General features: G+C 43.0%; 1 protein-coding gene across 5 annotated transcripts in view; it reads left to right on the top strand.

Moving 5' to 3' along the window:
• Positions 1–21,886, top strand: part of ITGA11 (integrin subunit alpha 11) — a 100,470-nt gene extending 78,584 nt beyond the window's left edge. For 4 of the 5 annotated variants that reach the window (XM_083184390.1, XM_083184388.1, XM_083184387.1 and 1 more), the window contains 9 exons: positions 90–166; positions 2,993–3,082; positions 4,967–5,057; positions 5,887–5,997; positions 6,081–6,167; positions 6,918–7,028; positions 7,176–7,271; positions 13,234–13,347; positions 16,558–21,886. In XM_083184390.1, coding sequence (XP_083040516.1) covers positions 90–166; positions 2,993–3,082; positions 4,967–5,057; positions 5,887–5,997; positions 6,081–6,167; positions 6,918–7,028; positions 7,176–7,271; positions 13,234–13,347; positions 16,558–16,617 — 837 coding nt within the window. In that variant the 3' untranslated portion in view covers positions 16,618–21,886. The remainder of the gene's footprint in view (positions 1–89; positions 167–2,992; positions 3,083–4,966; positions 5,058–5,886; positions 5,998–6,080; positions 6,168–6,917; positions 7,029–7,175; positions 7,272–13,233; positions 13,348–16,557) is intronic. The other variant, XM_083184389.1, reaches the window with a different exon arrangement.
• The last annotated feature ends 5,619 nt before the right edge of the window (positions 21,887–27,505 follow it).

Genomic DNA, 27,505 nt, shown 5'->3' with positions numbered 1-27,505 from the left:
GGGGGGGTCTTTAGTCTTCCAGCTCAGGGTGGATGTAGCATGCAATCTGATAGGATAGGATCCTGATTCTATGTCTTTCTCACCAATAGGTGGCGTTCCGAGTAGACTTTGAATTTAGAAAGTCTGCATTTCTTCCATCTCTGCAAATCCATCTAACAGCAAGCAGGTGAGTATGTGACCTGTGTGTTCTCCAGAAAGTTCTCGTATCTCATTTCAATGTGTGAGCTGTCACATACAGTACAGTACTCTACCAGGGCAGTGATACATGTGCTTATTCATCAGTCAGCTAGTTGTTAGTTTTCCAGGATAGACAGAAAGTGTGTTCTATGTACTGTACAAAGACCCAGCGAAAGCTCCATCCATATCACCTCAATGCTAATGCATTTCACCCTGTTTCTTCATTATGTACTTTCAGTTGCTTCCCTACGAAAGTTTCACAGATGAAGGGTTGACTATTGACCATAGATGGCTTTGATGATGATGATGATGATGTTTGATAGCTGGTTTAGATGGTTAAAAAGAATTGACAGTTATTAGTTAAGCTGCCGATTGCCATTCCTTTGCAAAGAGTGCAAGGGTGTGCACCACGGCGACATGATTTACATCATCAAAGTCCGCTCCCGCTACAAATTACATGATTTATTGTACTAATTACCTAGTGTCTTTATTCATATTTTGCTGTGAATTGGTGATCATGGGCCCCATAATTCACACTTCACTGTAGAATTAGGATTATGGAATATGGATAATTCCGGGGCATTCACCAAAATTCATGTACAGTATGAGCTATGGCAGGTATGCCCTGTCCATAGATTTTCTGCAAGTGGAGGCTGCCTCATTGCAATAGCATGTAAAAAGGATTATTGCCATCACTTAATCACTTACATAGTTACATAGTAGGTGAGGTTGAATAAAGACTTGCGTCCATCTAGTTCAACCTATGTTTATAGTATGTTCTGATATTTTAAAGACAGATTATGTTACTTATTCGTACCCATGGATGTTTTTAACCAATAAATGTTTATCCAAACTTATTGTAAACATATTTATAGTGTCTGCCGACACCACTTCTCCAGGAAGAGAGTTCCACAGTTTGACTGCTCTGACTGTAAAGAAATTTTTTCTTCTAGATGAATAAAATCTTTTTTCTTCTAATCTAAACACGTGCCCTCACATCCTAGATTCCTTTCTAGTAGAAAAAAGGGTGTTTGGCAGTTCCTTATATTGGCCCCTGATATATTTATACATGTTGAGCAAATCCCCCCTTAAACATCTCTTCTCTAGTGTAAATAGTCCCAGCTTGCTTAATCTTTCCTCGTAGCTTAAATTCTCCATTCCCCTAATAAGCTTTGTTGCTCTTCTTTGGATTTTTTCTAATTCTATGATGTCCTTTTTATAGCGTGGGGCCCAGAATTATACTCTGTATTCGAGGTGCGGTCTAACCAATGATTAGTACAGTGGCATAATTACTTTTGAGTCCCTAGTTTCCAAGCCCCTTTTAATACATGCGAGAATTTTGTTGGCCTTTTTTGTTGCTATATTACATTGAGCACTACACCCCAGTTTGTTGTCTATTTGGACTCCTAGATCCTTTTCGAGTACTGAATTACCCAATTCATCCCCGCTTAGGTTATAACTAGCACACTGGTTATGTCTCCCAAGGTCCATGACCTTGCATTTGTCCACATTGAACCTCATCTTCCACTTTTTTGCCCACTCATCTAGATTGTCAAGATCATTATTATTGCTTTGTATGTTACTTGCTATGTATTGCTTTTTATGGCATACACATTTCATGGTTTTTTTTTGTGCTTTGTTATAGCTTTTTATAATAGATGAATGGTGTGAATGCTGTGAAATATTGCATTATCTTTTGTCTCTCAAGGATAACCATATTTTTTACTATGGCCGCCATGCTGGACCACAAAAGCTCTCATTCACACCACAGAGAGAAAACATAAATGTTTTTCACTTTTATATTCAGTATGTTTAGACAGTACCTGGGATTTCTCTGCTTCTTCCTCTTTTCCTCAATGTGAGTTGCCATTAGTTTACACCAGGCATGTCCAAACTATGGCCCTCCAGCTGTTGCAAAACTACAAGCCCCATCATGCTGTGCCTCAGTATTGCTATTAGGGAATGCTAAAACTATGCAAAGGCATGCTGGGATGTGTAGTTAGGGTGACCAACTCATCCCTTTAATCCGGGACACATATTAATTACACAGGTTCTGTGGCTGGCTTTCACCTGGTTTTAAACTGCCACACCTCAAGACTCCATTTCACCTGGTTTTAAACTGCCACAGAACCTGTGTAATTAATATGTGTCCCGGATTAAAGGGATGAGTTGGTTACCCTATGTGTAGTTTCACAATAGCTGGAGGGACACAGTTTGGACATGCCTGAATTACGCTATACATAGTACACCCAGGGTGGTTCTAATAAATGTTGTTCATGCCCTGTACTGAGTTCCATAGTCTCATTAAAAAATATATATTCACAACTAAGCAAAAAGCATAAAAAAATGTATTACTGTAATACGGTTATACAAATACTAAATAAAATGAAATATTACAGGTGCATAATAAGTTATAGAGCACCCTCTGATGTGAAATGTAAGGGCATCAAAAGACATCCCAGTGGGGAGATGGGATGAGTGAGAGAGCTTGTGAAATGTAGGCGCCACACTAGCTGCATTTTTAAAGCTCCAAAACCTGGTTTTATATTCTAAATGATTGCCACTTTAAAAATCTGACCAGTCTTGTGGATCACCACATGCAAGCAGCTACTGTAAAGTCACCTCAGATGTCACTGACCTGTGTAAAAGCACCAGGCCAACGTAGGTGTGCATTTGGTTCGCTGGCTGAACTCGTATGGGAATTTTCTATATTTAAATGTTACACTCTGGGATAATTATTCCCATGATATATTATAGAATCAACTGTGTTGTTTTCATTGTGTCACTTGTTGTATTATCTTCTGTCTTTTGTCAGTGACAGTGAAGAACTACAGGGTACAATTGGCGATAATGAGGTTTTACTGGACTTCAACCTGAAGTATGAATCTGATCTACTGTTCACAAGGTAATCTGCTATATAAAGGCTCCTGACTTCTCATATATATCTATTGGAAATTCAACAGTTTATTTACTAAGATGGGAGTTCTATTTCAGATTGGAAGTTGCTATGGGTAACCAAAGGTGCTAAATAAATAGTAGATTTTTGATTGGTTGTAATTAAACCCCTACATGTATATAGAAAACCCTTCGTTGTAGGTGGGAACATTTGACAACAATTTGGCTGAGCTTTCATCCTTAACAGTTGGTAATTATTTTATGGTGATCTTATTGTTAAGTATATTTATCTATCTAGCCGGGATCCATAGCGTCACAAAGATGCTAGCCCATATTTCTGTTTTATGCATCCAACCAACTAGTATGTACTAAGTATCTGCCCATGTCTTGGGGGCTGGGACACAAAAACAGTGAAAAACCCCATGTTGACCTTTTGACTGTCAACCTAGACACTGTCGCCTTATGCTTGTATCGACCTAATGACCTGGCGACCTAAACCCATGTCGACCTTGACCCTTGTCGACCTAGAACCATGTTGACCTAGTGGTGTCGACCCAATGCTTGTCGACAAACATACTGTAGATCATATGACCGTATCCCTGTCTTGGAACAGTTTCCCTTCACTGTATCATCTTTCTCTTAGTGCCTAGGGGGGTGATTCACACCAGCTTGTTGTGGGTCGAATTCACTCCCCGTCTGATGTTACAGATTTGCGCATGCAAACCCGTAACATCCATATCCACTATGATGGGAAAGTATCAACAAGTCCTTTTTTGAAAAAAAATTGTGAAAACCTCATGGCGAACCTTTATGTCGATCTTTTGACCATGTCCACCTTTTGACTGTCGACCAATAGTAGCCCCTTCCATTACATGGCACAGAAGGGTACAAAGCAGCGCGCCCCACCGCCAACTTGCCTACTTTTGAAAACTAGTTACAGGGAGATTATAGTCGAATTTTGCACAGAGCTCCATTGAGGGGGTGTGTCATGCTCCACCCAAAGGGCGTGTCTAGTTCCATATATGGAGAGATTGTGATAAGAGATTGTGAACGTGGCACCTAGAAGCGTGGGTGTGTACTGCTACATCTGAGAGGAATCTTTTTAAATTACTTATATCCAAGTGTAGATAAGACCCAAAGCAGTTAGTAAGAGATACTATACTTGCTAAAGTGCTAGGAATGGTGCTGATGATTCAATATATCTCTCATTTCTTTTTACCCAAAAAATGTAACTGTGTAATGTGGGCTAGGTGAAATGAGGGAGATTGCTAGACTAATGAGGGAGAGAGGGAGATTGCTGCTATTTCATGGAGTCTCCTGCAGAATGCAGGAGGGTAGGCAGCTATGCCCACCGCACATGTGCATCACTTGCCTTTGGTGCTAGACTGTCATTTCCACAGGTCTTGTTTCCAGTTATTGTTTGGAATTCTTGTTGGGTGACCTTCAAGTAAAAAAGGGACAGAGAAATTGGAACATACAAGCAGCAGAAATGATACAGCATGTGCTTTCATCCAGAGCCAGAAGGAGGACTGACAGTGAGGTGTCTGCCTGTACTGTGCACTTGTCATATGAGTCACGTCTATTACCTGAGCACATGTCACACCAGACATCTGCGAGTGTTTATCCCTCCAGCAATGCCAGGAGATGTGGAATACTATTCTGCTTAATTCAGATGTGAGAGATGTGATCAATTCACTGTCACATATGTTTTTGATCAAGAAAATATTTGGGCCACATGTGTCTGGAACCCGTCTACATTCTTTCCCTTGTATCCTTGCACTGCTCAGCAGGCCTGCCACACAGGAAGAGTTTACAGCTCTTGCTAAATGGGTGTAAATTGGGGTCAGTGCAGGATTCCTATAATGGCCACCTGACAACAACTCTTCTGTTGTAGATCTTCCAGTCTGGACCAGTATGAAGTCAATTCTCAGAGGTCTACTGACAGATACAATGCAATTGGGCCTCCATTCAACTGCACCTTTAAGGTGAGTTGCAGGTTAGCTTGGCCAGAAGTATCTGCTGGACTGTATAAGAGCATTGTATGTATTAGCTGTGTGTTGGCCATATCCACTGCATTCACTATAACTATATATTTTGCAACATTACTATCTATATAAGCAATATTACACTGCATCTGTCCATCAGATTCTACATTACACAGCAGGTTCTATGTTATAATCGCCCACAATTACTGATATTACCCCAGCCCTGGTCACTTGCACCCTCACTCAGGGCCGGATTAAGGCACTTGCACCCTTGTTGAGGGAGTCGGTACCTCTGGGGCCCCCTCTATCTAGGGGCCCCCTGTGGTTGGCATGTTTTTAAGCTAAAGGTTTTGTGCATGCGAGTGGAGTAGTGCTGCAGCTTCACCTATCTGCCAATGTGACAATGATTAATGGGGCTGAGCATCGGGAGCCAAGACACTGACTGCACAAGTGAGCAGCGCATTACTGGGAGTTGACTAAGTCCCATGAGACTTTGCACAAGAGGTCAGAGGCTTGTGCTGAGCTCTTCTTGGTGGAGCTCATCATATGCTTCTCTGGCCCATGGAGGACAGCAGCAGCAGCGGCCTTGTCATGGGAGGGGTTTTAATCAGATGCAGCGCTGAGTCTTTCAGGACTTCTAAAGAGTAAGGTACGGAGGGACAAAAACAGATTTTTCATGTTTTTATATTTTTCCTGTACCCTAAACTAATTAGTACAGTGTTGTATATATACTTCTAATAGATTTGGGAAACAGCCAATCCCTTACCTTTATGTATAGGGGCTAATTGTACCTCCTTTGTTACATCCTAATCATGTCTAATTTTTTCAGATCCAAAATTTGGGCTTTTTCCCTGAAGATATCACTATAAAGATAACGGTGCCTGTGGCCACACGTGGAGGGAACCGCCTGCTCATACTGCAGCAGCTGATCAGCGACCAGGTACTACTGCTTCCCGCTGTGGACAAACTACAGACATGGCCTGAGACAGAGAGTTCAGTGTGTCATTGTTCTCTCCGTATTAGGGGAATGACACCTGCAATGTCTGGGGCAACAGCACGAATTATAGAAGGAGACCATCAGAGGAGGACCTGAGTCACATCCCGCAGCTGGTAACTCATACAGACGGTCGCTGGAGGGGTTCACAACAGGTTCTGGGATAATTGGGCGGCAGTCACTAGGTCTACAGTGATTAGAATGACATTCAAAAATGGTTGACATACACTAGGTCGACAATGACACAAGGTTAACACAAGCTATATGTCAACATGGAAATGGTTGATGCAGGAGAAGGTCGACACAACTTTTCTCCTTTTTCCCCGAAGTCGGGGCGGGCGGTAGCTGTCCTGTGTTGTCAGCCGACTGCCCCGGGCAGGAAACGGCCTGGCCACATCCCCATGGCAACGCCCAGCATTTTCATGGGGATGCCCATAAACCGCTGAGCGTTCCCATGGGCCCCATTCCTGCCTCCGGCTACCCCCGGACCGCTCCGATACTTGTGTATGGCTCGGTGAAGATGCGAGTAATCAAAGTCATTCACAAAGGGGGGCTGCACATGCGCAAAGTAGACCACGCGCATGCGCAGTCCCCAAAACACCGGGCTGGGGCCGAACTCGCTATATTGTGAGTCAACCAGAAACACCCCCTTAATTTGTAACCTGTTCTCTCTGACCGAACACACTGCCACAACGTCTCATACAAAGTTCCCTGCTCACTTTTTATTTTTGGATTGTAGATACATACCCTTATTTCATTGGTGAAAACAGATATCTGGAAAAGGGAGTGAAATTCAGGAGCGCGGTTTATCTGCTTTTTATGTTATTATCAGCAGAGATGATGGGTCACTTTGTGCTTTCTTTCAGAATCACAGTAACGCTGATGTGGTGTCCATTGACTGCACTATGAGCCTGGCATCCAATCAGGAAGCAACACTCGCCCTGTATGGGCAGCTATGGAGCAGATCTTTCCGAGTGGTAGGAGCTGGAAGTTGTTGTGAATCATTGAGTAGTTATAGTAATGTACATGTTACACACACACAGACACACACACACACACACACACACACACGGAGAAGGGGTCTGGTCTGTGTGTTATTAAGGACTTCCGAATTTTCATTGCAGATGAACTTCCGCTCTGTGAGTCTGGTTACCTTTGCGGTCTTACAAAGGAAATTCCACAGTCCTTTTATTTTCAGAGAGGAGGAGCCCAGTCGTCAGGTGATGATAGCTTCACATTTATATTACATACAGTATTTCTCTATGTGTTAGATGCATGTTGCCTTACTCCAGGCTTCCCTACCCTCCCGGAATGGCCGGGAGCCTCCCGAAAATCGGGTCCGCCTCCCGGGAAGGTGGGCAAGTCTTCCACATTTTGTTCACAGCCCCCGCTCCCCCATTGCCCAGTGGATTAATTAGCGCAAATTGCGGGTCCACAGTGAGGGGGCGGGGCTTAAATGACATGATCGCTGCATTTCGCATCATTGAAGCCCCACCCCCTCTCCGTGGCCCGTGAATCACTGCGTTTTCCAGCATGGAGGGTGGGGCAGAGTGATGTCAGCCTTGCCCCCGCCCCCCAGACGTGTTACCTCTCCGGGCTTCTCCCGGAGAGGTGAAAGTTAAAGTAGGCAAGTATGCCTTACTCTGTGGGGGGAATTTCTGTGTCGTATGCTCCCATACATTTCCAGGTTTTTGTTCCCACCAGATAAATTGGACAGAAAAATGTGTACGTGTGTACGCACCTTTAGTTCTGTGTTGCAAGATGGCTCAAACAGCAGTCAGTGCTGTGGGTGTGGTCCAAACAGTTGCTCAGGTCCTTCCCCTAGATGTCATTCACCCAGTCTCCATCACAGGAGAAAGACCTCCATTGATTGTGCTTGCCATCTATTACAGTACATGGGTGCGGATTATTAGATAGACATGGCCTAGATAGACAGTCAATAGATCTACCCCAAAAGGTCAACCTGCAATATGTGGACAGGGTCAAAATGTCAACATGGCAAAGGTCAAAATGTCAACATGATCAAAGTGACAACGTGAAAAAGGAAGACACATGAAACGTAGACATGAGTTTTTCACATTGTTTTGGTGTTAATGTCAACAACTGTGGACATGGACCCCCCATTAGCGTACCCTTACATGGCTTGTCATGCTTCGCGCACTATTATATTCTCCCTCTCTGCCAACATGGATGGTGACGTAAGAACAAATCGGGTAAAAGAAAAATCATGAAAAACTCATGTCTACTTTTTTATGTCGACATTTTTACCTATTGCATGTTGACTTTTTTTAGATATCTATCTAGACACTGTGGGCAAAATTTAATAGGATAAGAGTTTCAGAAAGTGAGAGATTTGGTAAGAAATCTCCAGGTTTTTTAAAATGGTAATCATTTACACTTCATGATCAAACTGGTTTAGCAGTGTAAATGATTGCCGCTTTAAAAAAACCTGGAGATTTCTTACTAAATCTTTCACTTTCCTGAATCTCTTATCCTATTAAATTTCACCCTGTAGATCTATCATCTGGAACCACTATTGCATTGGCAGGTTTGCAAGATAGGAATTTCTGTGCATCAGGAGCCCTCTGCAGGTGCCCGATTCTTTATCAAAGTGGAAGGTCGCTAAACTGCCAACACAAATATGCAGCTTAACACATTTTCCCATCTTCTTTTTTTATTTAATTTTTTTTTCTATTGTATTGACAGGAAAATAAAGAAAATAATAAAGTAATAAAGTAAATAAAAATAATAAAGTAAATAAATGAAACATGACATTAAACATCCTAGCATCTGATGTGTGTGACCTCTAGCATGTATATACATCACATTTCAAGACTTACAAACTAAACCTGAAATAAAGACTCGGAGACTTAGGTTTGGCAGAAATTGTTAGCTGATTTATTTTGCACTTTTAAGGTAGATTCATTTATTAATAATTAATTAATTAATGGTGGCCCAGAAAGAACGGCTAATTAACTAAGCTCCACCCACTCAATCTGCATACATAATCAAGCCTACCCTAACAAGCGGTATCCGCTCGACCTACTGCATTGACTACACACCCATCTGGGTGGGGTCCCTGCCCCCCGAGCAGGTGATCGAGCGAAGGCCTAAGCCAATGAGAGGCGAGCGCACCGAAAAGCAAACATATACGTAGCATCATCATCATTTGAATAATTAGTAATTCTATTAACCTGCCGTTCTTTCCCGCCTATCAGCCAACGCAAATAACACCCACCCCACCACATTAACATAAGGGAGGGAGGGCGGGAAACCCTTCAGGAAAGAGAGGAAGACTCCTCCCTTTCCTGACCTGATATCCCAGCTAACAGTGTCCATTCCTGAGTCCTTATTGGACCACCGAGTCACATGCTTCCCAAGGTCACACAGCAGCCTTGGATTTTTAACCCACTCCATACCTATTGCATGCATTACATTATTCTAAGGTGAAAATATATTGACATATCACAGGTATTGTAGATCAACATGGGCTTAAACAATGTCAGACAATAACCAGAAGTAATCAAAAAGGAGGATCATTACTCAAGGATTCCAAAAGATACCATGACGTTTGTGTGAGAATGAGTTTTCAAGGGCCAGTTTCAAGGGGGGTGACAAGGTTCGAATATATGGGTACCATGTGTCAAAAAACTTTTCAGTCAGTTTCTCTTTTTGGAGTGTAGTGTTCCCATCTTCTTTTCAAGATGCAAATGTTTGTTTTTTTTTGTTTTTTTTTTAAACATTCAATTTTTATTGCAAGAAGTTTCGTCTGAAAGACATTTTGTATGGGGGGGGGGGGGGGTACAGAAAGGAAAAGGGAGGGGAGGGAACATGTACAAAAGAGAGATACAAGAGATAATTGCATCGAACTGCTTATATGATAACAATCATATTTACACAAATAAGTAATAGGTATCTCTGAAATAAGATAAGAACATACCAATATTTAAATCAATTAAGGTGCTGTCTGACTAGGGGTAAATAAGGTGACACTATACAATACGAGTCTAAAGACTGTTGGGGCTGGAGGCTAGAGCCGATACCTCAATTGTGTCACTCAACAAATTTGAGATGCCCACATTGTCGCAGTAAAGGGACCAGCCAAACCATTTAATCAGAATTGAGTTTTGCGTGCAGGAGTATTTCGCTCCGGTGGTTTCAAAAGTATAATGTTTGTGGATTTTTTTACGAATGGAGTCTACGGTCGGAATGGCATCTGATTTCCATAATTTAGCAATCATGGCTTTGGTGGCAATCAATACATGACCAACTAAGTATTTGTCCGCAGCAGAGAAATAGGGTGGAAAAACATGAAGCAGTGCTAAGGCTGGGTTAGGGGCAATGGGGTGATTAAGTATAATGCCTATCAGGTGGAACACCTCAGCCCAGAGAGGCCGCAGGACCGGGCACTCCCAAAAGGTGTGGATAAGGTTTCCAACTAAACCACATTTTCTCCAACAGAGGTTCGAGGTGGATGGCCAGATCCTATGCAACCTCTCCGGGGTGAAGTAGGCTCTGTGGATGAGTTTAAAAAACATTTCAGAGTGGTGCAAGCAACGCGAGATCTTAAAACAAGATTTGAAAATACCATCCCAGTCCTCCTCAGAGAAGGACACTTTTAGGTCTCTTTCCCACTGTGTTTGAGAAGTCATTTTCTGTCCATCTGGGGCTGAGAGGAGCTGGGAATACCATTTAGAAATTCCTCCCTTGTGGGAGGGAGCACTCGCTAATTTTTTTAAATATGGAGGAAGGGAGGGAGGTTGGTTAGATGCTGGTAGGTGTGCTTGAAGCCGATGCAAATGTTTTTTCTGTTTGCTACTAATAGTGCAATCTACAGTATAAAGAATACTGTAGTTATTTCTACTAATTCATAATATAATTAATTCATGTGTAATATATTATTATGACTACATTATTTATATAGCGCACACATTTTCCACAGCACTTTAACGAGAATATTTGGCCGAGCACTTGAGTCCCTGCCGCAGTGGAGCTTACAATCTATGGGGCTGATGTATTAAGCTTTAAAAATAGATAAACTCTAGGGTGATAAAGAGCGATAAACATGCAGCCACTCAGCTTCAAACTGCCATTTTTCAACTACAGCCTAATGAGCCTATAACATGTCAGGAGGTGATTGGCTGGACATTTATCACTCTATCTCCCTTTTTTAAGGCATACTACGTCTGACCCCTCTATTCCCTATTACACATACACACTGGGGTTAATTTCTTGCCAGGACCAAATGAACCTATCAGCATATGTTTGGATTGTGGGAGGAAACCGGAGCAGCTGGAGGAAACCCGGGAGCACGGGGAGAATATACAAACTCCACACAGCAGATTTACATATTGGCATGTAGATTAATTGAATAAGGAAACATGAATAATATTATAATGGATAAACTGTAGGTGTTGCACAGAATGACAGATATTATAAAATTAGTGTGTAGCTTTACTATACAATGTACAGAATCTGGGTGTTGCTCTGTTAATCAACTTCTGAACTAGCTTAGATTTTATGCTGTATAATACTGCCTCCTGCTGGCTGGATTCTACAGCATAAATGTAATAAGATAGCATTTACTGGAAGTTTGTGCTGTTTACAAGGGATACGGTCATTAGGTCTACAGCAACTAGGTCGACAAGCATTGGGTCAACACCACTAGGTCGACAGGCAACAAGGTCGACGTGGGGCAAGGTCGACAGCCAAAATGTTGACATTGGATTTTTCACTGTTTTTTAGCCGGCATGTGCCGGCTGTCGACCTTATGCTTGTGTCGACCTAATGTCCTGTCGACCTAGACCCGTGTCGACCAAATGATCCACACCTGGTTTACAAATAGTCTGAGATAACTCAATGGGAAAAACTGAGTGTCTCTCTTTGGGCTCATTTATCACCAGTTGCATATGCAATGCATGCAGGATCGCACGGCAATATGCAGGTATGGGCAGGATGTATTCTGGAACACCTATAGGGAAAGGGTTCTGATAGGATCCCGCCCCTGCGTCATGCTCTGAGAGGCAGCAGGAAGACTGCACATGTCCCACTGCTTGTACATGCCCAGCAACCATTCCAGTGGAAACCTCTGGCGGGGGGTGCAGTTATAAGGCTGGCAGTGTCTAGGTCGACAGTCAAAAGGTCAATGCATTATGTCGACATGGTCAAAAGGTTGACGCAAGGGGAAAGTAGGCACAATCAGAGGTCGACATGGAAAAAAGGTTGACATGAGTTTTTTTTTAAAAATTTAGACTGACTTGTTCGTACTCCAGTGGGCATAGAGGGAGAAAAAATAGTGCACTCAGCACCATGGCGAGCAAAGTGATGGGAAACGGTACACTTATACTGTGCCCATGTTGACATATACACCCCCCAAAATTTTGAAAAATGCATGTCAACATTTTTCCATGTTGCCCTTTTGCTTGTGTCTACCTTTTGACCATGTCGACCTAATGCATGTTGACCTTTTTGATGTGTCAACCTTTTGACTGTTGACCTAGACACTGTCAACCTAACCACCTCTACCTTGCTGGGGAGAGTGTGCGGTGTGTAGATGGCGGTAGCATCATTCTGGAACGGTAAATCTGTCAGCATTGCCTCCCCATAGAAACCTAGGGGGATGTGGCTGCCAGCAGGAGTACCTACCGCAGTCCCTCCTACCTACATTTGGGGGGATACTACATTTTTGCGGCTAATGCCTGAAATCAGGTGTTTTCGGGAAAGTAGCCGCAAATATTATTTGATACACAGAGCACTTTATGTTTCTGGGACCCAATCCTATTATGAAAGCACTTGGCTGTATTGGCGTTTGTAAACTGGTCATTTGCAAAAGTAAAGATCAACCTAAATAACACTGTGGCCCAAGGGCGTAACTACCATCGGTGCAAGGGGTGCAGCTGCTATGGGGCCCAGAGCTAAAGGGGGCCCCATCTTTACTGTCTATTTAATATGTTTTACATTCATGTATCCCCATCAGTTGCTAAATAGGGGGCCCTTACAAACTTTTGCTATGGGGCCTAGGAATATCTAGGTACGCCTCTTCTGTGGCCTCTCACAACTGAAAGTGACATTTACCCCTCTTCCGCACACAACGTAGAGATGTTGCTTGCACATAAATTCTCTACCATTGCAGGAAGTGTGTCCACATGGAATCATTTCTTACATGGCTTTTTTTTTTTCCAGATCACATTTGAAATTACTAAGCAGGAGGAATGGGAGGTTCCAATATGGATAATAGTCACCAGTACATTAGGTGGGCTGCTGCTGTTGGCTCTTTTGGTTCTGGCTCTCTGGAAGGTGAGAAAACCTAGACAATCCATGGATTGCATCATATGAGTGTTATCTGTTCATGGATCAAGCAGTGAAATGGGGTTGGGATCGATTCGTCTACAGCATGTTGGTTGACAAGCACTAGGTCGACATAGGGAAAAGTCGACATGGGGAAATGTCAACATAAGCATTAGGTTGACAGTGTCTAGATCGACAGTCAAAAGGTCGACATGGACACAGTTTAAAGTGCGCCGCATCCCCTTGCACAATGCTTCGGGCACGGTGCCTCGCTGTGCTCGGCACACTATTTTATTCTCCCACCACACCCTAGTGCAGGCATGTCCAAACTATGGCCCTCAAGCTGTTGTGAAACTACAAGTCCCATCATGCCTTGCCACAGTTTTGCTATTAGGGAATACTAAAACTATGGCAAGGCATGCTGGGATGTGCAGTCTCACAACAGCTGGATGACCACAGTTTGCCTTCACTAGTGGATGGAAGGGCATGAAATACCGCCTGTCGGCTCAAAAAAAAACCATGTCGACCTAATGACCTGTCGACCTAGACCCATGTTGACCCAATGCTTGTCGACCAACATAGAAATGACCGTATCCCGTGAAAAGAGTGTAGGATTGGACCTGTGGAGTTTTCCATAGCAACCAATCACCTTCAATATAGAATTCATCAGGTACATTCTATAGAACTAAGTTTGCTAATACTGGTCCACGTAGCGTGGCGAGGGGACATGAATACCTGTGAAGTTATGCACGTCCCCTCGCTTCGGGCTCGGTGGCTCGCCACACTTTATAATATCAGCTCCATGCCAATGTGGATAGTGGGGGTATGAAAAGGTCGTAGGACGCGTACCGGCGCCCCTCGCGCGCTCGCCACGCTTCTGGTTCACGTTTATAGTGGGGGGTGGCGTGGGGGTGCATTTAACATTGTAAGCACCCATTAGGGTGCTTATACAATTTTGAATCGCATCCCATTGTATGGCATTGTATGCCATATAATTTTAAAATTGTATGACATTGTAAAACATCGCATCGCATCGCATGCCTTATGGTATGCGATGCGATGGGCGCCGTGATAATACACAAGTACCCATATATCTGTATACCATGGTTGCCTACCTGACCCTCTCCTTCAGGGAGAAAATGCTCTGTTCCTGGACTTCCCTGGTAATGTATGATTGCCATCACCTGTGGGGAGCTAGGTAATTGATAAGAAAGGTGTTTCACCACAGGTGATGGTAATCATACCAGGGAAGTCCAGGAACAGAGCATTTTCTCCCTGAAGGAGAGGGTCAGGTAGGCAACCCTGCTGTATACACATCACCTCTGTCTGTGGTAACATTTCTCCAGAATCCAGGGGTGGATTAAGAGCAAAGGTCCATGTGAAGTGTCAATATGCCATTATGAGAGAGACCTCAGAGAACCCGCTTTCTAGCAGCTTGTGATAGCTACTAAGCACTGTGATTCCTATATAAATAAATGTATTATTATTATTATTATTCCATAGGTACTGATTTATTCAGGGTCTATGAATCATGACAAAAGTGTGGGATGTATGTCTATGTGTGATGCGGATTTTGGAGGATGTGGCATGGAGATTTGCTGGAATGGATACTGAATGTCATGAGGCTACAAAGCAAAAAAAAATGAATTCTAGAATAGGTTTCTCCTGTTGGTGCAGATTTTGCTTCTTAAACCAGACAAGCTTGAAACATACATGACATTGTACTGACAGCAGCTGGGTTCTGCCATAGCCCTAGTACAAATTACAAAATGAAAGAAAAATGGGTTAGTTCAGAGGTTTCGAAACACCGGGCGGTCCAGGCAGTGGCTTGTGGAAATGAGCAGGCTAAAGGAGAAGGGGATGCGGGGCTGCCGAGACGAGAGGGCCTTCTTGAGGGGCTGCCAGGCAGCCAAGAGGACCTCACTGAGGGGCCTTCCTGAGGGGCTGCTGGTCTACCGCTTGGGCGAGGAGAAAAGTCTGCAGAGAGGGCTGAGGGGCAGCGGTGCCATCACTACAGAGCCACATCACCACTGAATATGCCACAGGGTAGTGGATGGGGAGCATGGACAGAGGACTGGAGCCCTGCTGCATGTGTGAGTGCACTGCAGTAACTCAATCCCGGGATTGACATTTTTTCAATTCCGAATCCCGGGATTGAAAAAAATGCCCCGGGATTGGCATCCCTACTCTTCACCTTGTTATTTATGCAGTTTGGCAATGATAGATTATACAGAGGAGTTTCCAAACACTGAGAAGTAGGCACACTTGCACTGCTCGAACTGTATTTCCTAAACCTTCAGCTGGCCATATTCTACTATATTAAAGTACGGCCAACCAACCGGCACGGAGTAGGAGAGAAGTAACATGACTGTTATTGAAATGTATGGCGCAATGTCAATTTACAGCCTGGAGTTGGCTGAACAGCCATCAGATGGGTAGAGCCAAACCAAACGAGAGATCGTTTTCTAGCCATTTTAAGGCCGTGAACCATACTCTTTCAAATCAATCAGCGGTTTTGCAATGATTATCTTGCAATGTATGGCTAGTTTCAGTGTGTTTTTTTATTATGTCTAAAGTAAGCAATGCACAACAAAGGTTAATAATGGACAAGAAATGAGATCCGACAATCGATGGTCTCTGCCACACATGCACAAAGTTCTCAGTCAGTAACAGTGTAGAACAGTGATGGCTAACCTTGGCACTTCAGCTGTTGTTCAACTACACATCCCAGCATGCCCTACATCATTTTTAGGATGGCCAAATAGCAAAACTGTAGCAGAGCATGATGGGATGTGTAGTTCAACAACAGCTGGAGTGTCAAGGTGTAGAGCATGTTTACAATAATGCACCAATGAAGTGATAGAAAGTAATACCCCTTTTCCACTGCCAAAATTGTTGGTTGTTGATGATTGCGGCTGAATGGAAAAAGGTCCTAAAAAATAACCTGCATCTAGTGAGCCTGGAATCAGACACAAGTAGCTTCCACCAGGGTCGGACCTGGTTAACAGTGCAGTGTAAACAAATCACAGGCACTTGGATATGATAGAATTTCCAAGCACCAGCAATGGGTATTTTGATGGAAAGGGGTTATGACAGAACTAAAGATTGAGCTTAACCAGAATGTAAAGGTGAGCAGGTCGGTTCAGCTACAGCCAGGGTTGAGCTGATGATACTGGATATAGATGAGGACTTATTTTCTTGCATTTTCTTTGTGTTTAGCTGGGATTCTTTAAACGGAGCCACCACGAGAGGGAGGAAGAGGACAAAGTGTTGGAGTGAGGATGGAATAACAGAGTGAGATAGCCCACTGTCTGCACCCATACATATATTCTTCAAGCCATGGGGGTCAGAGAGGAGAGCTGGCTCAGATGATTGAAAACAATGGACAGTAACAATTATCTTGGAAAAGCCTAATGCACAGGGCTAAGAACAGAACGGTAACTTGGACGTTACCATTGAATGCTGCCTCAGGAAGTACTAGCTTCCATCTTCTCCTTGTCATCTATTTATTTCATTATTGACCTCCATTCATTGAACTTTCAGCCAAAGACTGAACTTGCAAACTCTGACAGGTTCTGCTCAGGGATCCAATCTACTCGTCACTACCAACAGGTGGAGACCATTGTCTGTTTCCCTGAAGTTCTCCCTCCGTATTCTAAGCCTGGAATTATTATTTCCATTTTTCTTATTATTACTAAAATACCCTGTAGCATGGCCAGGAGCCAGAAGATATCAGGACTACTTAGTGGGATAAGAAAGAACTAAAATAAGATTTTGTCATGATGGAGATTTTGTACACAATCATGCACAGACCACTTTTCACTGATTATTCTCCTGTGTAAAATGGTCAACAACTTCAGATTCAGTATCCCTTATCCAAAATGCTCGGGACCAGAAGCGTTTTGGATAATGGATTACTCCATATTTCAGAATATTTTTATAATTCAATGAGGTATCTTGCATTTAGGTTGTACAGATTGAGTATCCCTTGTCCAAATATCTATTAACTTTCCACAATGTACTTTTTTGTTGTTGTTGCTAAAAGCATTACTGGGGACATCTGTAACTGGCACTAGTGGGGACATCTGTAACTGGCACTACTGGGGACATGATGTGTAACTGGCACTAAATATGCACAAAAATGATTGCTTGGCATTCAAACAAAATATATTTGTATGTGTTTATCCAACATAAATTAAACTTACATATCATGTCCCCAGTAGTGCCAGTTACAGATCATGTCCCCATAGTGCTTTTAGCAAACAAAAAGAACATTCTCGAAACTATGGTTTTCGGAATAACTTAAATAACGAATATCTGGATAAGGATTACGCAACATGTATAAGGTCTTGAGTAATAGTTTGCTAAAGTGCCTGGATTCTCAAAATGTTACTATTTGAAACACATAGCGGAGGCTACCTTGTATTTGAAAGAATACATGAGAATGCCATTCCGATACCAGATATATAACTATTTCCATTATTTCAGTTTTAAATAAACCGGCATGTAAATATGTAAACATAGAAATAAAACATTTTGGCAGGTATTCAATGCCACGGTGATGAGGATGGCGAGGATGGATTTTGCGTCGAGTCCCGCCGTTTTACTGGGCACACTCGCCGTTACCCCCATTGGAAACGGCAATGAGGGGGATGGCGTTGAATCATCTGATGAGGAGCTATTGACACTGCTCGCCATCAGAGCATTGAATACCCCTCATTGTCTTTTACATGCACTCGCCATTTTCATAGGTATTCCAACCACAGCTGAAGTCTCATCAACTCAACAAATATAACTGGATATTAATGGAAATTTGCAACTTTGCAGACCATTAATAAGGCTTCGAGTTATTTTAATCTTACTCAAAACATATTGTTCTAAACAGAATACAAAAAGCCTCTTTCATTCATTCCAATACGGGTGACAATTCCCCGTAGTATAAATGATGTTTTATAATAGTCAAAACTTAAATGAAATCACAACTAAAATTTAGCAAAGCTTCTCCTAGTAAATTGACGGCTTACACTGCTTTCCAAAAAGTGCTTCTCGGTAATGTCCTCCATTATTTTTACAGATTTTTCCAGTGTTTGTGTCCTGTATACAATGGTTCTTATGCAGAGGTAAACAATCGGCCATTTGCAGAGCATCCCTTGCGCTAACTATACACCATAGGGGTTATTCTGGTTCCTTTGCAAAGGCAAATTCACTCTCTAATGGACAAAACCATGTGCACTGCAGAGAGGGGAGGGAGGGGGGGGCAGATGTAACATTTGCAGAGAGAGTTAGATTTGGGTGTGGTTTAGACTTCAAATGGATATCTATATTGCAGTGTAAAAATAAAAGCAGCCCGTATTTACCCTGCACAGAAACAAAATAACACCCAAATCTTGTGCATGCTGGACTTAAGGGAAAATACACTTTTTTAGAGGTGTCTTTTGCAACTAGTATCGGTCAGGTGCAAGTACACACGGAAGAGAAATATAAGCATACCAGGCACATACGCTCATAACACGCTTACGGCCATGCGCAAAGTTAGGAACTTTTCTCGGTTCTTTAGAGTAATGTGATCACAATTCATTTCCAACTCTGCATCGGTCCCAAAGTATCATGACCGTCTATAAAAGTTGGTGACATTACATTTTAAATCTACAAATGAATGTATAGATTTGGGAATATTTCAATTTAATGTTGAATTTTGTAAAGATTTTTTTTGGGGTATCACTTTGTATTTCCAGGGCAATTTTAAAGTGGACATGCTAGCTCTGTGCATAGACCAGGCATGTCCAAACTGCAGCCCTCCAGTTGTTGTGAAACCACACATCACAGCATGCCTTGCAATCGTTTGAGCATTCCCTAATAGCAAACTGTGGCAAGGCATGATGGGACTTGTAGTTTCACAACATCTGGAGGGCCATAGTTTGGACATGCCTGGCATACACAGACATCTTTTGGACTTTACCAATGTTACACCTTTAAATACAAAAGTAACCAGTTACATCATTGAGTTTCAAAGTTCCTCCTGCCTCAGTAATGTCTCTAGTTCCTTGTGAAGTGATAGGCAGCACTCATGAAGATTGTGTTAATCGATAAAATAGCTGCATCCTAATGGTATAGTGCATGGTTGTATACTAGGCATTGTACATAGGGCCTAATTCAGACTGGATTGTCAAGCACATTGGTCTTAAATGGACAAAACCATGTTTCACTGCAGGTAGGAAAGGAAAGTGCAGAGAACGTGAGCTTTAGTTGGTTTTTTAATTTTTACATTGCAATTTTGGTTTGAACACACCTCACCCATATCTAAAAGTGGCCATACACTAATATGATATGGCCCTTTCTAAAAACACGATTTCGACCCAGTGAAACAATACATTGTATCCTAAAATCACCGTGGCTGCCACAAGGATTCCTTGGATCCTGTGGCAGTCAATGGCATTGCATATGATACATGGATGCAGAAGAAGTGCATACAATGTATCATACATGGTTCAGCCCCTGGTAGGCAGGAGCCAAGGTATCACATGTGCCGCTGCATGTGATGTCTCGGCTTAAGGTGCCCATACACTAGTAAGATTTATCTTCAGATCTGGCTGGTTGGAATAAAAACATGGAGATTTCAAAAAGGAGAGAGAAAAGATGTCCTTTGTGGGTGCACAAAAAAGATATTAAAACTTAACCTTTATTTATGATTAGTCTAAGAACTGCGAGATAAAAGTACAAACATTTAACAACAGACAAAGGTGGGGTTCACACAATTTTAAAAACAGGTGGCGGGCAGATGCAGCAGAAACTTTATTCAAGTGTCAATGTGTTTTTAGACAGTGTGTTGTCCTGGTCTGTACAGATAAGAATATTTATTCTGTAAGTTCAGGATATTTATACGAAAGCGGGTTTAGATGAACCTCTTTATAATTGTGCTTTCTAAGACGCTTGGCTCTTAAAACGGATGAGTAAGGTTAGGTCAACCCGTAAAAATAGGGTGTGGGCGTAATTACAGGATCAACACACACTGCAATAATTTGAACAGTGTGTGTGTGTGTCAATGCATTAATAACTCCACTGAAGGAGGATCCCTAAACGCCGTAGCCCCCTTGGGATATGCGTGTTAGACCGGTGCTACTTCTCCACAGCTGTAGGAGGCCGATTGCCTAAACTACAGGGGTACACTATCAGGCGTGGAGACGCTCTCAGATTTGACAGTGTCAATTCCCACTGATGGAGACTCCCACGGACGTGCCACAGCTATTGGAGGTAGATTATCCGAGATACAGTGGAACACTATCGAGCGTGAGGATGCTCCGTGGTGGGATAGTGTGTATTCCTCACTGATAGGGAATAGCGTGGCTGCACTGCTGGGATGGTCGGTGACGCAAGTCCAATGGAGCCGCCTCCGATTGGACTAATAGACTCAAACGTGAGCGCCTTAAAAAAGGCTCTGGCGTCAGATCACTGTCTAAGTACACAATCAAAATACATTTGTAAGAAAAATAATAAAGACTGCCTACATCTGCCCACACACCGCTAGCCGGCACGCGCTTCGCAGATACAGCTTCCTCAGGGCCAGGAATAAAAACATGGTTATGGATGAGTGACAGTTTGTCAGTTTCCCAGCATTTCCAAACAAATGGTCAACTGTCATTTGCTCTCATCCATGACCAGGTTTTTGTTCCAACCAGCCAGATCTGAAGATAAATCTGAGTGTGTATGGCCACCTTTAGGGTTTGGGCCCTTTTCTCTTTCTGTCCATTATATTTGCCATACCTGCAGTACAACATGGTTAAGTCCATTAGAGGAAAAATGTGCTTTGCGATCCAACCTGAACTGGGCCCATACCCACCAGTTGTTGGAATTAAAGCATGAGAAGAAGTAGGACAGATGGCTGACTTGGAACATGGTCTCCCTCATGATAGTGTTTAATACATGAGGTTACTTTAATGACTGCTGTCTGGTGACACACGGGGGCTGAGGCAGAGCTGAAACCACGCACTCAGCAATGGTGGCATCTGCACCAGATCCACTTATATCCAGGCACAAGCTCAAGCAAAGATTAGCATTTGTTTAAATAGCATAAAAACAGCTTCTTATGTACGAACAAAAGCTAAATATGAATTCTAAAATACAGCCATGATCAATGATGAAAGCACCTATCAGCTGTAGCGGTCGTCCCACAATCAGCCAATCATAAGCAGCTACCTAGTGCTGGCTACTGTACCTCTGTCACCATTATTCAGGTCTATTTGCATCAGCCATCAGCTATCTATATGTAATACATTTACTGACATGTGTACCCGCTGCCTCCATTCACAATCATGCATATTGTACTGTACAGGGACTGCATCTGTACCCCCTTCCTGCATAAGTAGGCACAATGATCAGATATGCATAAGGGCATAGACGTGCACTTTGTGGACATGGGCGGTACAAATCTGCATGCTATGATAAGCATACGTCCAACTCAGCATCAGCCCCAGGTGGTTATAAATACAACATAGGTTCTTTGTATTTTGTGCTATTTAAAAATCCAGAATAAATACTATTTAAAAACAAACTTGTTGATTGTTTTATATATATATTTCAAACATACATTGAGGTATTCAGTGCTCTATTATGAAAAACTAAAACAACAGGTGGCTCACTGATATGCGCGTGGTGATATAGTGCACTCAGTCTTACGCCTGTGGCGCATGTTAGGAAACCACTGCACCACCATAGCACATGAAACGTCTAACATTTACTCTTCTTTTTCTCTCTTCCCAGATGATCTTCCCCCTTTTTAGTCCGGTAACTTGTTAAAGTGGAAAATTTACTAAGATGGGAGTTCTGTTTAAGATTGGATGTTGCCCATAGAAACCAATCAAAATCTCTTATCTTTTAGAAGGTGCTTAAAAAATAGAATATGATTGGTTGCTATGAGGAACATCCTATCATCTTCAATAGAACTCCCATCTTAGTAAATATACCCTGGAATCTTCATTCCAGCACAGTGGTTCCCAAACCTGGTCCTAAAGTACCCCTAACAGTGCACGGTTTCCAGGTCTCCACACAGAATCACAAGTGACATAATTAGCTCCACCTGTTGATCTTTTAAAATGTGTCTGAATAATGAGTGCACCTGCAGGGTGACCTGGAAAACCTGCACTGTTGGGGATACTTGAGGACCAGGTTTGGGAACCACTATTCTAGCACCCTGCAACTTTTAAACCCCCGCAGTTCCTTTTTCCTGCCTGGGGTTTCGCTCTTTGCTCTAGTGCTTCTAGAACAGTCTGGTCTGTATGTTCTAGACCAGTGGTAGCCAACCCTAGCCCTTGAGAGTTACCAACAGTTCACATTTTCCAGACAACCTAGCTGCTGCACTCATTAATCACTGACACATTTTAAAAGATACACAGATGGAGCTAATTAGCTCACTTGTGATTCTGTGATGAGACCTGCAAAACATGCACTGTTGGTAGCTCTCGAGGACTAGGGTTGGCTACCCCAGTTCTATACCACAGGTCTTCAACCTGTGGCCCTCCAGATGTTGTGGAACTACATTTCCCAGCATGCCCTGACCGTTTTGGCATGCTCTTATAGGAAAAAATGTGGCAATGCATGTTGGAACACGTAGTTTATACCATGCTCTAGACACATCATAAACTCAGTGTTGTGTGCTGGAACCAAAAGTATAAAAGTACATAAAAAAAATAAAAGGGGTAGTGACTTTTAGGCATTAAAAAAAAATAAAAAATGACAATTTCAAAGATAAAAATATATTTTATTTCAAAATCTCAAATAATTTTAGATGAGATTTACACACAGAAATGATACAGCCAAAAGACACATTTTCCCTAATACCTCCTTTGTGCCCAGCTGACAGAAGTGACTATTGCAGTGAGAATGCAGTAGGCACAGGGTGATCATATGCCCATTATGATTTATGACAGCGATATATAGGAACACACTCAATTCAGTTCCTCCAAGAAAACCAATATATGCAGAATTTTAAGAAAATATACGATTAAATGTGCCTTCATTTAAGGATTTCTCATATAAAGGAACCAAATACGTCCCAGAGACAATATGATTTTAATTTACATTCCTGTGCCCTAAGGGGTAGTGAAATGATTCTGAACTTGAAGTTCTAAAGGTGTCATGCCGCATGTGTGATAGGAAGACAATGGATTTATTTTATGGCATTACCGCAGCATTTCATGACCAAATATTACCGAGGTCGAGGTTCCTGAATGGACAGTATTAATTCTAGCGAGGGTTTAGGCCACAAGACAGCTGCATCCACTGTATTTAGTTACCACATTCACTTGAAATGCTGTACTGGCACCGGCCTTGTAATGGCTGAGCCTGTAGCATATTTGTGGGCATATATTGCGCTTAACATTTAATAATCAGCTGCATGATTCTGCAGGCAAGAAACCGTGTCAAATCATCGTAAAAAAAGTGCTTTATTTTCATTCATCACAGGACTGAAAAATGATTCGAAGGGGGGGAATTCACGGTATCCAGACTCATGATAGATTGACTCTAGGTCGCCCACTAATGGTCAACATGAAAAAGGTCGACATGCATTCTTTTACAGAAATATTTCATACCTTACCATCCACTACAGTGTGGAGGGAGAATATAATAGTGTGACGAGTGCAGCGAGCCATGCGAGGGGACGTGGTACACTTAGACAGTGGCCATGTCGTCAGACACCAAAAAAACCATGAAAAACTCATGTCGACCTTTTGTCTGGCGACCATTACTGTTCGACCATATGACTGTAAACTTAGACATTGTAGATCTAAAAATTACTAAAATGGGAGTTGAAGATGGGATGTTGCCGGTAACAACCAGATTACACATATTTATTTAGCACCTTCTAGAAGAAGATATGGGGAACGAATCAGATTCTACCGAACACCCCATCTTTAATAAAACACCCATCTTACTAGACTTAACGCTAAATACATGGAGAATTTTTTTTTGTAAGTTTTAAAAATGATATGTGCAATTGTAAAAAAGTCTGGTCAACTCTACACAAGAACCTTCCTATCTAACATCCAATTTCACAGACGCAATTCAGCCGCCGAGAAAATTGTAGTCGTACTATAATGGTTACTAAATGAGAAAGGGAGCTATACAGTGACCAACAGCTAGACATACAACAGAGAGATGCCATGGTCCTCTTAGTGTTCTTCTATTGCAGAACACCAAAGAGTGTATTTTGCAAGCCTTGACATCCATGAATTGCTTGAGGAGTTAAGGCCCCCATACACTATGCGATTTTCGGCCGATTTCACCCGATTTCGGCCCTTTGGGCCGATAAATCGGATGAAATCGGACAAAAATCGCATGTGTTTGACATCTGATCTGATCTGATGCGCGTTCACGAGCGCATCAGATCGGATCAGGGCGTCGGACCTGCTGAACATCAGATATATCGGAATCTGACCCATCATGGGCACATCGTGGGTGCTTTTTAGCACCCACGATGCTTCAGATCCGATATATCTGTGTGTACCTGTTCGGTGCTTCCACAGTAGCTACATCCGGAACACACGTCACCGGAGGGGGCAGGCGCAATGGGGGAGGAAAGCCAGTGAGAGGGGTAGAGGAGACAGCAGCAGCAGCAGCGTCCGTCCCACATTCAAGCGACAGAGGAGGGAAGACCCAAATATGGTTGTGGGCAGAACTGTCAGCGCGAGCATCACTGCCCGACTCCCCCTCTCCCCTGATCCTGGGTGTCATGGTAAACTCTAGCCAGCTTTGCCCCATCCTGCTGCAGTTTTTCCGCCTGTGCAGCAGAAGCCCGACTCCCCTACCTCTCCCCTTCTGCTGGGTGTCATGTTTAGCTCCGGCAGCAGCCCGAAGCCAGCCCCCCCCCTCCCTCCCCCGTCCTGCTGCAGTTTATTTTCAGCCTGTGCAGCAGAGACCTAGTCTCCCCGTACATCTCCCCTGCTGCTGTGGGCAGCAGGGCCCCCTCCTCCCTCCTCTTCCAAGCCAGCTTCCCTTCTTCGTGCTGCAGGAGTTTGTCAGTCCCGGCAGAAGTGAGACTCCCCTGCTGCTGGAGTTCTGCCGTGGTCTGTGAGCATACTGTTTACTGGGGGAGGGTGAGTGTTCTGTGTAGGGATGGCCATCGGCTATCGATGTTTCCAAAACATCGATGGTCGGGACAAACATCGATGGTCGGGACAAACATCGATGGTCAGGACCTAGTGCCCGAAGTTTTGGACATCGATAGTCGAGAGCCAAATAGTATGATGCCATCGATGGATGGCATCCGATTTCGCTATATATATAAAAAACATTTTTTTTACCCACCACGGCACAGTGGGAGCCGGGAGTCTTACGCATGCGCAGAGGAGGAAGAATGTGCCCGGCCGGGAGGTGCGAGCATGTGTGACAGAACTAACCTGACGTGCTGGATAATAATATTTCTTCTGCGCATGCACGCGCAGCACACGCACCCATCCCGGGTACATGCACGGCGCGCGCATGCGCAGAAGAAACATTATTATTCATTGCATCAGGTATAGCTCTATTGCGCATGCGTGCACATCCTGGCGGCGGCCACCCGTTCTTTCTCTGCGCATGCGCAAGTACACAAGAGTGCCTCACTAGTTACAAAGCAGAGTGTGCAGAAAGTTAAAAGGGCCCCTGCTTTATATAGCACTGTTCAGGCCACTCCCTAGGGCCATCCCATCAGATAAATCTCATGGCACATCCAATTTGCTTCAGATAAATCACAAGTGATTTATCACGCGATAAATCACATGTGATAAATCACATGTGATTTATCTGACGCAAATTGGATGTAAAAAATGGCACATCAAGTGTCAAATTTTATGTAGGCCTCCTGGAAAGCTGCCAGGGAAGTTCAAGGGAAATCAGATGCAATTTCACAGGTCAGATAAATCTCATAGTGTATGGGGGCCTTTAGTTAGCTCCTTATCAGATACCTAATATGTAAGATGTGATACACAATGACATTTCAGATTAGTGTGTTACAACGGAACGCTTTCAACCATTATCCCAAAAGTTAACTGAAGATTTATTTCCTTTGTTGAAGGAATGTGGATTTTAAATGTTCAGAACAAAGTGGAAATATAAATAAGGAAGCTTATGTTGTTGTCTTGCGGCAGAGAAAGCGGATGCATAAATGACAAGTAGCAGGTTATACACATGCAGACACCAGCTACATGAATAGTGCTGTGTTTCTAGTCTCCAGCACTTACTAGGATCGGGGGGGGGGGGGGGGGGGGGAGCAGGGACAGGGGAAAGTAGCACACACACAAATGAATGGTCCACACAATTGCGGCCTTACAGGGTTATATGATACCAAGGTTCTCCAAGCATTGTCCAACTCAAAAAATAAACAGACGTGTTAAAATTAGCTCAAACCCTTTTATAAAAAAAAAAAAATGATATTATTGTGACACCTTTTCTGGGCATTTGAAGAGTATCATCATCATTCAGTATTAGTTCAGAAGAGTTAATTATTATTTTACTTACGAAAGCACAATCTACACCAAGATACCTACCATTTATAAAATTAAACAACACCTTCACTCAGTCACATTCAGTCACTGCCCGTGTACCTGAGAAAATTACTTCTAGCATTTCCATGCAAGGTGGGAATCTGAAGCAACGTGTACACTCGCAAAGCTGTGGCCCTGCACAAAAGCACACTTACGGGATAAGGCACTCAGTTTGCCAGCTAGCTCCCACTATTCCACTAGGCCTATATTGGGTTCACTGTACAGAGCATAGTCCATAACAGTGGTGTCAAACTCATGGCCCTCCAGCTGTTTTGGAACAACATGTCCCACTATGCCCTGCCACAGATTTTATATAATGGATGGCTAAACCTGTGGCAGGGCATGCTGGGACGTGTAGTTCCACAACAGCTGGAGGGCCATGAGTTTAACACCACTGTTCTATAAGGTCATGATGTGCAAGCAAGGACAGATCTAGAAAACAGACATCATTTGGAGAAACATCCAAAACAAATTTTTGCTTCATGCAGTATTCGCAATGGAATATAACATTTTCATTACTGCACTGTAGTTACTGTTAGCTTCTATTCGAAACCAGCAGTATAATTGTAATATGGACTATCCCATTCCTTTCTACCCACTTATGAATATGAATGCATGAATGGAATGAGAATTGCATACCAGAACCAATG

This window comes from Crinia signifera, chromosome 4 (assembly GCF_055691185.1).
Source record: "Crinia signifera chromosome 4, ASM5569118v1, whole genome shotgun sequence".
NCBI lineage: Eukaryota > Metazoa > Chordata > Amphibia > Anura > Myobatrachidae > Crinia > Crinia signifera.
Note: the sequence above shows the minus strand (reverse complement) of the source record. Positions and strands in the feature narration are given on the sequence as shown.